General features: G+C 31.8%; 2 protein-coding genes across 2 annotated transcripts; one reads left to right on the top strand and one right to left on the bottom strand.

Moving 5' to 3' along the window:
• The first annotated feature begins 1765 nt into the window (after positions 1 to 1765).
• On the top strand, positions 1766 to 2856 carry LOC126668550 (receptor-like protein 46). The gene is made up of 3 exons (XM_056104673.1): positions 1766 to 1985; positions 2029 to 2277; positions 2348 to 2856. The coding sequence occupies exons 1-3, from the start codon at positions 1766 to 1768 to the stop codon at positions 2854 to 2856; spliced, it is 978 nt and encodes a 325-aa protein (XP_055960648.1).
• A 3292-nt stretch (positions 2857 to 6148) lies between these two features.
• Positions 6149 to 9634, bottom strand: LOC126670570 (ethylene-overproduction protein 1-like). Its single transcript, XM_050364328.2, has 3 exons — positions 7459 to 9634; positions 6693 to 7294; positions 6149 to 6591 (listed from the first exon to the last, which is right to left on the bottom strand). The coding sequence occupies exons 1-3, from the start codon at positions 9294 to 9296 to the stop codon at positions 6365 to 6367; spliced, it is 2667 nt and encodes an 888-aa protein (XP_050220285.1). The 5' UTR covers positions 9297 to 9634; the 3' UTR covers positions 6149 to 6364.
• Positions 9635 to 15223: the final 5589 nt, after the last annotated feature.

Below are 15223 nucleotides of genomic sequence, written 5' to 3'. Positions count from 1 at the left end.
AATGATGAAATACATTTAAAAAGGGAAATTGCTCCCGAACCTTATATGTGTCTATAAAAGCTAATATAATCTGAATTGTCTCAGAGTAAAGTTCTCTTACAGCTATTTTCGCTTCACTACAAAACTTTATGATAAAAGGATTTAAGGAAAATCGAAGACCTATGGCTAATTGTTCTTAAAAAAATAACGGTCTTCCTAGGCGAATCGGGACACCTGAAGGCCCGCATCCGATGGTCAAGTTCCCTAACACCATATTCAGGAGGAAAATCTATCTAAAAGAAAGGTCTTGAATCTCTTCGCTAGAAAGTTTAGACTTAGTAAGAGCCATCAAGGCCCATTTGACTTTCGCCTTTTTAGCTATAATAACCCATAAATTTTTAAGGTATTAAATCGTGCCACGTGTCATAAATTACGAAATTTAGGTCAAGTAGGCTGGAATTGGAAATTGAGTGAAGAATCGTAGGCAGATTAAGTTTATACTAATTGTTTTTTAATAAAACAATTAATTAAATTATATGTTTATTTAATATTTAAAATTTAATTTTAATTTTAAAAATATTAATATTGAAAATATAAAACATACAAAAACATAAAATAATACAATTTTAAAAAATATAATTTATAATTATTTATCGGGTACATTATTCATACATACCGAACACGAGTGTGATGCATAAATAAATTATTTATCATATATAATTATATATTAGAGATGTATCTATCTTATATAGATATATATCAGCGATGTATCTATAAAGTACATTTAAAAAAATATATCTATCATGTATAAAATATGTATCCGCAATGTATAAATATATAAATGAACCTATCGAATTATGTATAAATTATTTATCAATGATATGTCCATTTAATTTTAAAAATTGTACCTATCATATATAAATCGTGTATCAGTAATGTATCTATTAAGTGCATTTAATTTTTTTTATCTATCATGTATAAATTTTATGGTAAAAAATATTACTATCATATATAAATTATGTATCAACCATGTATCTATTAATTACATTTGAAATGTATTTATCGTGTATAAATTATGTATTAAAGACGTATCTATTAATTATATTTAAAATATATTTATTATGTATAAATTATGTATCTGAGTTATATTGAATATGTATCAAAAATGTATCAAGTATTTATATCAAGGAGTAAAGATGCATTTCAAGAGCATCAAATATATATTAGAGATGAATCAAATATGTATAAAAAAATATGTAATAAAATTACAAAAAATAAAACATATAAAAAACAAAAAAGAGGGTTCAAACGGTCAAATATGTATCAAATATGTATTGGAGATATATTCATTATATAAAATTTGACGATAATCTATTTAAATATATTTTTCAAATACCTTATTTTATGTTTGATTATTTATTAATAAATGTATTATGCATGTATTTATTACATCAATCTTTAATTAAAATACTCTTAAATATAAGAACGTAACATTATAATAAAAAAAACATTAATAAGTGTTTGTTTTAGAAAAAATCCTACACCTAAAATGGCAGCAGCTGCATACCACGAGCCCTATTTATAGCTTCATATTTGTCCACTTAAACACATTAAAGATCTAATTTTTTAAATTGAGTTTCCTAAATATTTTCAAGCCTCAGTACATTCAAACTGAAAATGAAGCCCAAAAAATAATTTGTCAGGATGCTTGCCGGAAAATATTAGTAACCCTTCACATTTTCACACCCTCGTCTTGTCTAGCAATCAGTTCTCCGGTCCGATTCCCATGTCCATCTCAAATTCATCGCTGAAATTCGTCGACTTATCAAAAAACAAACTCCCGTTAGGTCATGATAAGTTCCCTATCTTTAGTATGTTTTATCTCGACCTTTCTTTCAACAAATTTTCTGGTGCCATTCCTACGACTGTCTCACCACAAATTATGGTGCTTCAATTGAGTCACAACAACTTTTCTGGAACAATACCTCAAAAATTTAGGAGTTTAAGTAATCTTACTTGTCTTGATCTCCATGACAATTCCATTTCCAGATTTCCTCTCTCAACTTTCGTCTCTTCGAGTTCTCAATCTCAGAAATAATTTTTTCCAAGGGAGAATCCCAAACGATATATCAAATCTTACAAGTCTTCAAATTCTTGATCTTTCTGGCAACAAATTTAGCGGAGATGTTCCGTCTACTTTGGGAAAACTCCGTGGAATGATTAATCCCAATCCTGACATCTCATTAATTTATACGATCACCCTACCTGAACAACTTCGAAGTCTATTAGAAAAACGAGGTAAGAGATCTTCCAAGACAACATCTTAGTATGTACACGTTCTTAGACTTATCCAATAATCAATTGTCAGGACAAATTCCTGAAACCTGTGGGAGTTTGAAGAGTTTGAGAGTGCTAAACATGTCATATAACAATCTGTCAGGAAAAATTCCAAGAGCTTTAGGAGAAATGTATAATTTGGAGAGTTTAGACTTGTCACATAACACTTTTTTTGGAGAAATACCACAGAGTTTCGGGAACCTACAGACACTGAGTGTTTTGGACTTGAGCAACAACAAACTCAACGGTCATATCCCGAATGGTCCTCAAATGGACAGACTCAACAATCCGGATTCTTATGCTAATAATAGTGGACTTTGTGGGATGCAAATTCAGGTTCCGAGTGATAAAACAGAGCCAATGGAAGATGACGATGACGATGACGATGAGAGCAAGGAGACATGGTTTTCATGGATTTTGGCTGGGATTGCATTTCCTGCTGGATTTTTCTCTACAATATTGGTTTTATATGTTGTTGGTTACTTTCAAATTGCACCCAAGCGCAGTAGGAGAAGATATTATATCAAGAGAGGTGCTTAGTATTATTTATATTTAAAGATTATGTACTCCCTCGCTATGATAACAACATTTATTTTTGATTTTCCCCCACCTATAAAAGGTCGATATAAGCATAGTTATCATCTTATAATTATAGAAATTTTGTTAGCTCGTTTTAACTTGCACACGCTATAACAAAAATAATCTTTTACGACATAATTATAGTAACATTTTTTGACAAATGTTATTTTAAATAAGAGAATAGTATTAGTGTAATAGTAAGTTTTATAACTTAAAAACATTCAGTAACAAATTCAAACTTTCACGTAAATATATGAAACATAGTCAAATTTACATGAACTATATCACCTTTTATGTAAAATTGCTAATTTTTATGTGAAATTAATTTTTAACCAGAAATTTACTATCTCGGATGAAATACTTGATACTATCGATGATTGTTTTTCTATAAAAAGATATTGTTTAATAGTAAAAATAAATATATTAATGATTTTTTTTCGTATTTCAAATGACAATCAAGAAAAGTTGTGAAAATACTATAAAACAGTCTTCTTGTAATAATTTGGCAGAAGATATAAAAAAACTCTCGATTTTTTCTCAAAAGTACAGATCAACCCTTTTATTTTTTGGGCAAAATTAATCCCTTGTGTTTTAAAAATTGAACAATTAAACCCTCGTTGTTTTAAAATCGAACAAATAAACCCTTTTAGTTTAATTTTAGGACACTTACCCCTCAAATTTTGGTTAAATATTTTAAACATTAAAATTATTTTTGAACTTTTTTCCTATATGATTATGAGAGACATGTCAGATATTAACGAGTGTTTCTAATGGTGTTGCACGAAAGGGGTTATTTGTTCTATTTGAAAATAAAGAGGGCTTAATTGTACCCTAAAAAAGTAAAAGGGTTGATTTATATTTTTGTGAAAACTACGAGAAATTTTTTGTACCTTTTGCCTAATAACTTTTATAAAACTAAAGCATTCAATAATAAAAATAGTTATACATGCATCACCACCAAAGATTGTGGTTCGATTTTTTCATTTCGATTTTTATTTTTAGGTTTAGTTTGTACTATAAGCAGTCAACTTAAATGTTTTTATTTCTAAAACTAAATCGAATCGATTCGAAAAACAAACAAAAAGCCAAATGTTTTTAATCTATCTATAACTATTTTATATGTGGAGAGGGGAAAGGGAGGGAGAGGGGGGCAGGCAAAATTACGATATTAAATTTCATTGAGGGTATGATTAATATTAAAAAATCAAATTAATAGAAGTTTAATTTAAATAAGATAATATAATAGAAGTTAAAATGTAAATCAAACTTTTATAAGAATAGAAGTATTCAGATATATACTAAACACTACAAATTTAATAGGCAAACAATTCTTTTTTTACTTATGTTTTGATTATTTTACGAAAAATGTCAAGTGTTTTTATTTTTTAATGTTATAAACAATATATATGGCTTTACCTAAATAAACTAAATGCTTCTACTAAAGCTAAAGTGTTGGTATATATGATGATGAACCAACCAACGTATTTGTGCCATTGAAATTCTCTTTTTATGCTTCCTATAAATATTTATGTTTTCATAATTTTAAAATATTATCTTTAATACTTTAATTAATTTATATAAAATTTTAGTAAAGACATGTAGTTAATCAGTGGACTATAATAAGCTTTAATCTGTGTATTTTAATAAATTTTAATTAATATTTTATTATTACAACAATACTAAACTTAAATGATAATTTAATTATTTTTTAATATATATAATGGGTCGTGTAACTATAACTCACGAGCTATAGTTTCAATTTTAAATAAGAAATTATCAAAATCAAAATTATTATATAATAATTTAATTAATATTTTATATAAATAACATGTCATATAAATTGTGCCCACATGCTATGCACGTGGTCAAATACTAAATTTTATGAATGAGTTTTTTTAATTTATAAATTTATTCAATTTAACTTTTTATATTAATACAAACGGGTCACATTACTAGCTTGCTACTGTATATTTATAATTTATTGTATAAATTATCTTTTTCAATTTACTTTATTGATATATTTTTAAATATATATCAAATAAAATATTAATAAATATATATTAACGTGTCAAATTACGAGAGCCATGTGTAAAATATATATAAATAAATTAAAAATTAATGAAAATAGAATTTGGCATTTAAATAAAAGAAATTTTAAGTCAAAAAATATAGATTGCTAATAAATATTTATACTACTAATCAATTATTTGAATAACGGATCATATGATATCGCTCATGTGCATAGTACGTGACGAAAAGTACTTTATATTTCAATTTTTTTCTACAATATAAGGAATTCAAACAAAAGTGGAGTCGAAAGTAATAAAGATCAAGATATGAACTTTCTAAAAAGTGATGCAATTGAAAGTGAAATAAATAGGCTAATTTTATTGATATTTATATAAAGGACCAAACAATTATCACCCATATATATTCCATATATCGACAAAAAATAATTCATAACATTTTATTAACAATTAAATTATTTTATTTAATAATAAATATTTAACGGGTCATATAAATATCGCTCACGTGCGTAGCGCGTGGCGAAAAACTAGTACTATATATAAAAGCACGGATGGGGGGGGACATGCAAATTTACTGAATAATCCTTTTCAGTTTACTATTAAATAATGGTTTTATAGTCATTAACTAATTAGTTATTTAATTAATCACTATTGTAATTAAAGTCCTAATTAGAATAGGTAGCTAAATTTTCTCCAATTTAATTTTTAGTATGTAAAAAATAACTAAATTGTCTCCAAATTAGTAGAAATACCTATCTTTTAGTTTGATTGAACTACAAAATTAAAATACTGTATTTGGTCAATATATTATTATTTAAATTTCTATCTTATTATTTTTAAAGATATTATTAATAAAATTAAGTTAATTATTTAATTATGGTTATTATAAAACCAAAAGAAGAATAAATTCAGTATGAAAAAAAAATTAATAACCGAATATATTATATTTACTTTTACAATTTTTTTAAACTAATTTAATATTAATTATAAATAAAAAATTGATATAATTATAATAAATTTACTAATATGTTCATTGAAAAGTTACGTTACGAGCCACGTGCATAGCACGTAATGCGAAACTAGTAATTCAAAATGAACCAAAGATTTTTTTCGGGTATGATTCCATTTTTTAATTTGATTCGGTTTTTACACACTCGTACTAGGACTCAGAAGCAATGGTATTTAAAAATAGAGAATGGATGATGTAGAAAAATGAAATCCATAACAAAAGAAGGACTTGGTAAATTCATATCCTTTGATTTACAAGTGAAGTATAAACCTATTTTGTTGAAGAGGAACAAGAAGAAATAACTTAAATCTGTATGAACTCTCACTATACACTTGGAAAGGAGTAATTACAGTATATTTTCTGATTTTTCATCAATCCATTATGCCATATATACATTACATAGGCAATCTCATTGCTTCTGCTCAACAGAATGTCACTGATGAACAGCCCTGTGACGTATCTTACTGTACAGATCAAATGTGTCCGTTTGATTGGGATCCAAGCAAAGAGCTGCCTCACAATCTTGACGAGCAGCAGAGAAATAGCCCATTGACTCGTGAAACGCTGCTCGAAGCTGTAGCATTTGCTGCTCTGGTTTGAAAGCTATGGCCTTTGTTAGTTCTTCAACAGCTTCGGATTCTTTTCCGTCATCCATAAGAACTGCAAAAATGAGATTGCCATTGTTAACACATTTTTCTGGATTTCACACCTAACAATGCTTAGTTTAAAAGTGATAATTGGAGAAAAGTTGTGATATTTACCAGCTGCCCTGTATCTATATGGATATGTTCGCAGTGGATCGAGGTGTGTTGCCATATTAAGGTCATCTTTGGCCATCTCACGACCACAATATTCGGAGCGTTTCTCGTATGCTGAAGCATTATTATGCGCCTTCTCTATTAGCTTGCTCATTTCATCAAATGCAGCTTTTCTTTGATTTTTCATATGATAAACACGCGCCAGTCCTTGATGAGCTCTTGAATGCTTTATTTGAAGGGCATTCTTGTAGCAACCCGCAGCCTGCTCCAGGTTTCCGCAATCCACATATATACTTCCTAAATTATTCAATGCCTGTCCCTTCCGAAGACCATCAGAAGGGCATCGAAGGGCTTCCTCCAGCAGTTGAATAACTTGAGATGATGTTCCAGGATCCAGATTTGTATCGGATAATATGTATGCTTTGAGAAAGAAAGCTTCAAATGACCTCTGGATTAAAATGGATTTCTCAGCTCTAGAGAGAGCTTCTTCACGGTGGCCAGTATCGTATAGAATCCATCCTTCGTAGACCAGCTTTTCGTGCTCTGAATTGCAGTACTTTCTAGCCAATCGCAAACAACGCATTGCAGCCTTTTGACAATTTAACCTATCACAAGAAATTCATTCTACTGAATACAAGAAAGTAATCGCTAGCCAAAATATCAAATCGAAGACTGAGATTTACACATGACAAACATATAAAGCATGTAACATGATATGAACTGGTCATAAGTCAAACTATATGATGTAGCTGCAGTTTATAGCACTTACCGTAGAAGTAGTAGAGACTGTCGAAACCGTAATAGGCTCTTTCCAGGATCATTTACCAACATTTGGTGTATAACAGCCAGACAACCGACATCATCAACACATGACCATCGTTCATAAAGTTGCATCCAGCAGTCAGCCAGACTCCACTGCTGAATCCGATGGCTGAAGACTTCAACCAACTCATCACCACTCATCCTCCCATCAAACATCCTATAATTTGGCTCCAAACTTAGTAATGCTCTAATATCTCTTACAGCGCTTTCATAATACTCGAGAGCAATGAAGAACCAGGCCCGTAATTCGAGGCAATCGGGTGAAAGCTTGAATGCAATAATTTTACCAATCTCAGAGATTGCTTGCTTGATTTGTTTATCTTCCATCATTTTGACAGCTCTATATTTATATGGAAATGAGAGTGTTGGATCCAATTCTGTTGCAGTATTAAGATCAACAATCTTCTCTCGTCCAGTGCCATATAAAGATCGCTCTTGGTACATCCAACCAACTGGCTTATACTCAAATATGATAGAATTTACCAACCTGAAAGCCGAGTACTGCTGCCCTTGCTTGTACTTTGCCCTAGAAACACCAGCAACTGAATAAACATGACCTGCCTGAACCGCTTGCTGGAAACAAAATTGAGCATCCTTGTACTCTTTTCTCTCAAGGTGAACACAGCCTATTTGATGCAAAGCAAGTGCCTTTTGCCACTTTTCTGTTGCAAATTCATGCAATCTTTCCAACAAAATCATGGTTGTGTTCGATTTCATATTATCTTCCATAGCCACCTGACTCAGAAAATAAAACAGTAAGAATGAAGCTGTACCGAGCATTTCCCATCTCTCCCCGGCCTCAGGGGAACAGAATAGTTTCATCACTTTACGATTATACAATGAACTCGGAAGCTCCTCCCTAAGAAAGACTTGCAAGCAAGAAGCCACAAGAAGATTAGCTTTTTCCTCTAAACCATAATCTAAAAGAATCAATGCATTCTCAACCCCACATACCAATGAAGCCAAATGAGCATCACAAGCAGACTTCAATTCCTCACAGCAAAACCTATTTGCAAATGCAAGCAACTCTAAAACAATCTCACCACAAAATGTATTAACTCTCCTAGTCCTACTATACACTTCAACTGCTCTCATTGCCTCCAAAGATATTCCGTCCTTCGAAAAATCAACCGTACCACTTCCGGACTCCACAAAGCTACCGTATAGCATTGCCCTTAATGGGCTAGAGAGTGCAGCAATTTTCGATCTAACACAATGAACCAACTCATCATTTACACGAATGGAAACACCACCATCATCATCATCATCCGAACTCAAGCAATCATCATTTACTAATGAAGTACTAACACCCTGAGAACAGCATTGACAAGGGCTATTAACGGAAACAGGATCACACCCGGAAATCAAAGCAGCAACAGGACAATCAAGAACATACCCAGTACAATCCAGCGACGAAACACCAACAAATTCATCATCTCTCCTCTCAAATCTTAACCAAGCAGAAAGCACAACCTTTGAGTGCACATCACAAGCAAACTGCCTAGCAGCACAAAGGCACCTCCTAAGCAGCTTAGGATCGCCCAAAGCGCGCAAAAGCGAGTACTGCTCAATGCATAACAACGACTTATCGGATGGCATTGAGCACGCATCGAGGCGTCGATAAAGTTGAGCAAGTGATTCAACATAGTATATTGGTTTTAAGTAAGGGTCTATGGTGGGTTCTAAAAGGTCAGCTGTGGGGAGACCATAGTTGGTATTTGAAGAGCTTAAAGAGTGGACTTGGGTACTTTTGAATCTATCTAACAACTTATTAAGACCTAGCATTCTTGAAGAGCTAAAACAGATTATATACAACACAATACAATACACAAATTTAGAGAAAACAAAGGAACATAGAGATGGAAATAAAATATGAAGTGAAGCAATGAAGAACAAATTTAAAAGTTGGTTACCTCTGAGCTGAGATGATGACTAAGTGTTTGCAGTTTGCAGAGTTGATGAGAGTGTGTTGTATTTATGTGTTGAGTTAACGGTAGCAGTAGTAGTCAGTAGAATTTGGTAATTTTTTGGTTGATTTGGTGACTCACTTCTCTTACTATATCTGTTCATGTTTTTGTTTCAGAACACCCACTCCTGTTTTTATCCCACGTAACACACTCCTCCAAACTCCCTTACCAAATGTACCAAGGGACTATAAAGAGAATTAACATATTCGGCGTTTAATTTTTAATTTCATCAAATATTATGAAATAGCAAATTAAAAAAAGGCTTAATCACAAAAAAAAACCCCACCTTTTAGCCCCTTTTTAAATGCACCATGACGTTGCAATTTTGTCAGCTGCACCCTAATTCGCACCTTTGATTTTTAATTCCACCCTCAAGCATTAAATTGATCTTTTCTCCATTTGAAAAAAGTTAAAATAAGTCATCTGTTTTTAACTTTTTATGTGTAAAAGAGTTCAAACGAGTACTTTATAAGGGTTATTATGAATTTTTCCCGAGTGAAAAGGAGTCCAATTTGATTTTGAGGGTGGAATTGAAATTTAAAAATGCGAATTAGGATGCAACTGACAAAATTACAACATCAGAGTGCAACTGAAAAGGGGTTAAAAGGTGGGGGTTTTGGTGATTAAGCCTTAAAAGAATTATGTGAATGATAAAAAATATAAATGACCATATATATAAAACATGGCCAATAACGTATTATTTTCTTGGCATAGAAAATTATACTGAAAAAAACAATTTTTCCATAGAGATAAGATTAATATGAATAAAAAAAATTACATCCGACTAAATCTGTTTAATTGATTTTCAGAAAAATATTAGAACTTTTCAAAAAACTACCTTAAAAATAATAATTATAAAAATACCAAATTGACCCATTTATTATATTAATAACTAAAAATTTAAAAAGTTTACAAAAAATTAAACCGACCCAAACCGACCAGGATCACTTCCGGCTGGCCATCGTCAGCCACATCTCTGGTGTCATGATCCAAAATCGTGGCCCGCGACCGGCGTTAGGAAACGGGAGTGGTTGCTCTGAAACCTGTAGTAAGCCTAAAAACGAATATAAAACTTTCACTTCGAAATAAACAAAACATACTTTCATACAATTGATTGAAATGTGCAGTTCCAAAACCTTAAAAATCGTATACGATCTTATTATATCTTTGAGTTTATACAAAACATTTCAAAACCGTTTATCGAAAACATTATATATTAGGACTCGATCACTTCAAATCCATCGATGGAAATCTCTTTTCTTTTCGTACTTCAAAATAATGACTTCCGGAACAAAAGAAAGAAGTTCTATCACTTTATAGCAAAATAAACCTGAAAGAAAATCAGTATGAGAGGGTCAATCAACACTGAGTGAGTTTGCATTTACTTAAGATATTATAAATATAAATTGCATAAACATATCTTAAAATAATCCAACATTAAATCCGATCGGAACCCTAATCTTAAGAAAACATACTTTGCTCATACCATATAGTATCAAATCAACTTTATCCTTTAACCTCATCTGTTTGACATCTATAGCAAAGTCAACCAATGTAACTTTTACATCTGACATCGATAGCGAAACCAACCGATGTATACTTTTCATATCACAACTATTTATACTTTATCAAATCAAAATAATCCACGTAGTACAGTCCTTAGTTAACCGCTACTATCGCTTAATTTCAAGTTGTGAGTCCCTAACAATTTTACTGAGTAAATCTCATATCTATCATGCATAATCCGCTTTCGTATATTACAACCGAAATCATAATGAACTCAAATCAAAACATAATCTAGCATATCACAAAAACACAAAACATGCAATGCATCCAATATCCTAATAACACAAAACCATAGTTTACAGAAATAATACACAAAATAAATAGCAAACTCACGACTTGTTATCCAAAAATCAAACACGTAAAGCTACTTCTTTATGCTTCTTGAACTTCGGGTCCCGCCGGTAGTTGCCTCGTCGAACCTAGATATAATACAATAATGAAACGTAGTTAAAATAAATTCAATTCTAGAGACATTCTAGACGCCAACCAAAAACGTATAAATAATAAACACATAGTACTCGAAACATACCAATCCCTATATCGATCGAAGATATTAAAATACGCATTTTCCGTCTTTAAATAACATTATTCTAAATGTTATTTAACTAGCTATCTAGACTAGCTAAAAACCAACTTTTTATTCATCTTTTAAAATTAGGTTTTTAGCCAACTTTAGGCCTTAAAAACACCACTTATAGTCTGTCCAAGTTATAATTTAACACTTAAAACATATTCTATGAAATATTGTCAACAAATTCCATTTTAATCTCGATCGAAAATAACGCACTCGGGGTCTGTAACTAGCCCGAAAGTCACCTTCTCATGCATATTGAGGACTGCACAAGTAGTACCTAAAGGACAATTCTGCTTGAGTGAACAGGTTTGTTCACTTGAGCAGAACCGAGCTTGTCAGGACTCGTTCCGACATGCTCACATCATATGCAAATTGAAAAACCCAACAAAAACCTCAAATCAACCATCCAAAACGGCCTCAAAACCATAGCCTCAAACAGCAAATATCAAACTAGAAAATCCAACTTTAAACTCAACAAAACCCTTCAAAATTATATCCAAATTCAAAATCAGAAACTATACCTTGTCTCTGACTAAGTTAACTTTCAAACCGAGTTTGAATTTATGAAATCGGTTGTCGAAATCTCGAGAAACGCTCTCCGCTGTCCAAATTGCTCAAAGAAATAATAAAAATGGTGAGGTTGGTGACGGTGGTAGGGATGGAAATGGGAAGGGAATTCCCATTTCCCATGGGAACCCGGAAAATTCCCAGCAATTACCCCCATGGTTATGATGATGGAAAAAATCATTCCCCATCCACAAGGATGGAGAGGGGACGGAGAGTATATTCCCCGCTCCATGGGGATCCACATCCCCGTTTCCATGGAAACCCTGTTTGTAATTATATTATATTATAATTTTTAATATGTTATTTATAATTTTACATAATTTACTGTAATTTTTTTATTACTATATATTTAGTTATAAATATATCATGTTATAAAAAGTAGTAGTATTTTCTATAATAAAAAAATCAATATTTTATAAAAATAATAAAATTATTTATAAATTTATATTAAATTTATAGGATATGAGAATCTTCAAAAAAACAAAAATTCATGGGACGGGAATTATTTTATCCCCATTTATTAAATGGGGATGGGGATGGGGATGGACACAGAGATGGGGATGGGGATGACTTCCCCGTCCCCACCCCGCCCCATTGCCATCCTTAGATGGTGGTTGGCGACAATGGAGTTGATGGATGCTTAGTGTTTGAGTTGTGTTGAGTCAAATGGAGGAAGATGAAGTGAGCAAGACTATGTGTGAATGGGCAAAAGTGTCGTGCAACTTAAGCACAAAAAACACTTCATCTCAACACTAACCTTTATTGTCCAAAACCATCCAAAAAAATTTTAATTAAACAAAATTTTGACGATAATTTCTTAACAATAAATAACGAACTTTGGAATAAATAAAATTAACCCGGAACCTTTATTCTATTTTATTCTTATTTTTCTTTATTTTATTTTTTTAATTTTCTTTAGTCCGTTTGAATTAGGACACGTGATACTATTTAATAACCGTAAAAATATAGCGTGTACATATATAAGGGGGAGAGAGAAAAAAGTAAGGAAAAAACAAGAATAAATATGAAAAGCAGAATTACTTATTGTTGATGAAGGACGGAAGCTTTGTTAAAAAAGAAACCTAAGAAGGCAAGAGACAAAATGGAAACCGATGAGAAGAAAGATTGAAGTTGACAAAATAGTGATAAAAAGACGAAAGAATTTACTTGCCTCCTTTTATAGACGCACAAATTAGTTAGGCACTTGAGTGCGTGACAACATGGCACATCTTCTCAGACAAATCATTCATTGTAGAAACTAAAGAGACGCGACTCTATATATTCTGAGTAATCGTCAAAACGTTTGAAATTCAAACAGTTCAAGTTTCAAAATTTGAAATCGGAAACGACGAAAGAACCGCCCAAAATCTTTGACTGGCTAACCTCGGCTGGGGGGGGGGGGGGCGTGGCTTCTAATACCGATCTAGAAATATCAACTCCGAGCTTCGCCTCATAAATTTGGTTCGCCTCCAGACCTTGAAGAACGCCATTCTTTTGGTCCTCTCTAGTCTAAGTAGAGGCTTCGCCTTCTAAAGTTGGAGTTCTCTATATAACCGAAATAGAGAGACGCACCAGCCCTTTTCTCCCACTAACCGTATTTATTGTGAAACGTGACCCTTTATCAGTATAATATCGTTGGTGTAAACGACAATCTAATGCAGGATTTGGTGTAAACGACAATCTAATGCAGGATAACTTGCCATCAAAGGCCCTATAATTAGAAATCTAACGTTGCTTGAGGAGGTATTCATTTTTTTAGCCCAAAATACTTATCACCCACATCATCTACCAGAAAACCTTTACGACTTAAGGATCGGAGCGACTTTCAAGCAACATCAGATTGAGGTCCTTTGAACTTACTTTGTTCTTGTGAAGGAAAGACTCGAGAGGAGATCTTGAAGTTTTTCATTAGTATCACATAGTGAAATCCATCTCTTTTCTCTTGATTTTTATATAAAATTTGAAGCTTGAATCATCAATGATCTTTAGTGGTGGACATTGAATTTTGACTTGATATCTTATCTCAATTTTCTTATTCCTTAAATTTATTTTCAGCCCTTCTAATATTATATTCAAAAGATTCAAATATGTTGAATCTTGTGGTATCACGACTCCAATAACTTTAAATTCATGACGTCTATTTTCCTCTATCCATTTTTCATTGTGTTGTATCATGACAAGAACATATTCCATCTCTATATAATTTTTAAATTAAATGATGTTAATAATCCTATCATCTTTTCAGATCATTATATGAAATAAATAAAATTAAAGATGCTTACCTCTTACTGTTTGTCTGTGTTATGTAGATAAATCTTTAACAATGGTTATTTCAGATAATGTATTAGTGATTTTTTTTCAAATGCTTATCTCTCGCATAATCTTAATCCAGAAGTGTTTTTGATTATTCTTCAACAATGGCGATTTAATGTCTACTATAGATTAAAAAATTTGTTTTGTGTATATATACAATTTATTAATATGAAAACAGGTAATGATGATGAAGAAATCAAAAAAATTGCATATACTCTCTCTTTTGCATTTATTTTTTTGTTTGCAGCTGATTTGGTGATTTGATGCGCTGATGTGGAGGGACGCATTTTGTTCGTAAAGATTAATTGCACAGAGAGAGGGACAACCCTATGTTTGTTAGAAAATTGACACATGTCTCCTATTAAATGTTTTTGGATAGAAGATGTAAACTTATACCAAATTTTGCTATGAATGTAAGTTATATGGTTGGTCTGTATTTCTGTAAACTGCGATTTGAATAGCAATATTTTTGTGCTTTTCTTAATGAATTTTGCAATCCGTATTTATTTTTCGGCCAAAAATTGTGGCATTCTGTTTCTCATTAAATTAGCGAATCCGTCGGTAGTTTTTGGCGACTCGTTTCTCGTCGAATAAGCGACGGATTCCTTCGGCAATTTAACGACTAACAAATCCATCGCTGATCAAGTGGAGTGTGTATTACTGTAATACATTTGTTCCGCTTTAAATCATCGGGAGCGGATTCCGAACTATCTTGAATTTCTCAC

The sequence above is a fragment of the Mercurialis annua genome, linkage group LG2 (assembly GCF_937616625.2).
Source record: "Mercurialis annua linkage group LG2, ddMerAnnu1.2, whole genome shotgun sequence".
Classification (NCBI taxonomy): domain Eukaryota; kingdom Viridiplantae; phylum Streptophyta; class Magnoliopsida; order Malpighiales; family Euphorbiaceae; genus Mercurialis; species Mercurialis annua.
The sequence above is the reverse complement of the archived record's forward strand: the minus strand, read 5'-3'. Positions and strand labels throughout refer to the sequence as shown.

Excerpts from the sequence above, each read along its gene's own strand:
- LOC126668550 (XM_056104673.1), top strand. The coding sequence starts at position 1,766 with ATGTCCATCTCAAATTCATCGCTGAAATTCGTCGACTTATCAAAAAAC. Across the intron at positions 1,986-2,028 it reads TCAAAAATTTAGGAGTTTAA|ATTTCCTCTCTCAACTTTCG; the intron begins GTAATCTTACTT and ends TTCCATTTCCAG. Across the intron at positions 2,278-2,347 it reads AAGTCTATTAGAAAAACGAG|GACAAATTCCTGAAACCTGT; the intron begins GTAAGAGATCTT and ends ATCAATTGTCAG.
- LOC126670570 (XM_050364328.2), bottom strand. The coding sequence starts at position 9,296 with ATGCTAGGTCTTAATAAGTTGTTAGATAGATTCAAAAGTACCCAAGTC. Across the intron at positions 7,295-7,458 it reads CAGTCTCTACTACTTCTACG|GTTAAATTGTCAAAAGGCTG; the intron begins GTAAGTGCTATA and ends TTCTTGTGATAG. Across the intron at positions 6,592-6,692 it reads ATATAGATACAGGGCAGCTG|TTCTTATGGATGACGGAAAA; the intron begins GTAAATATCACA and ends TCATTTTTGCAG.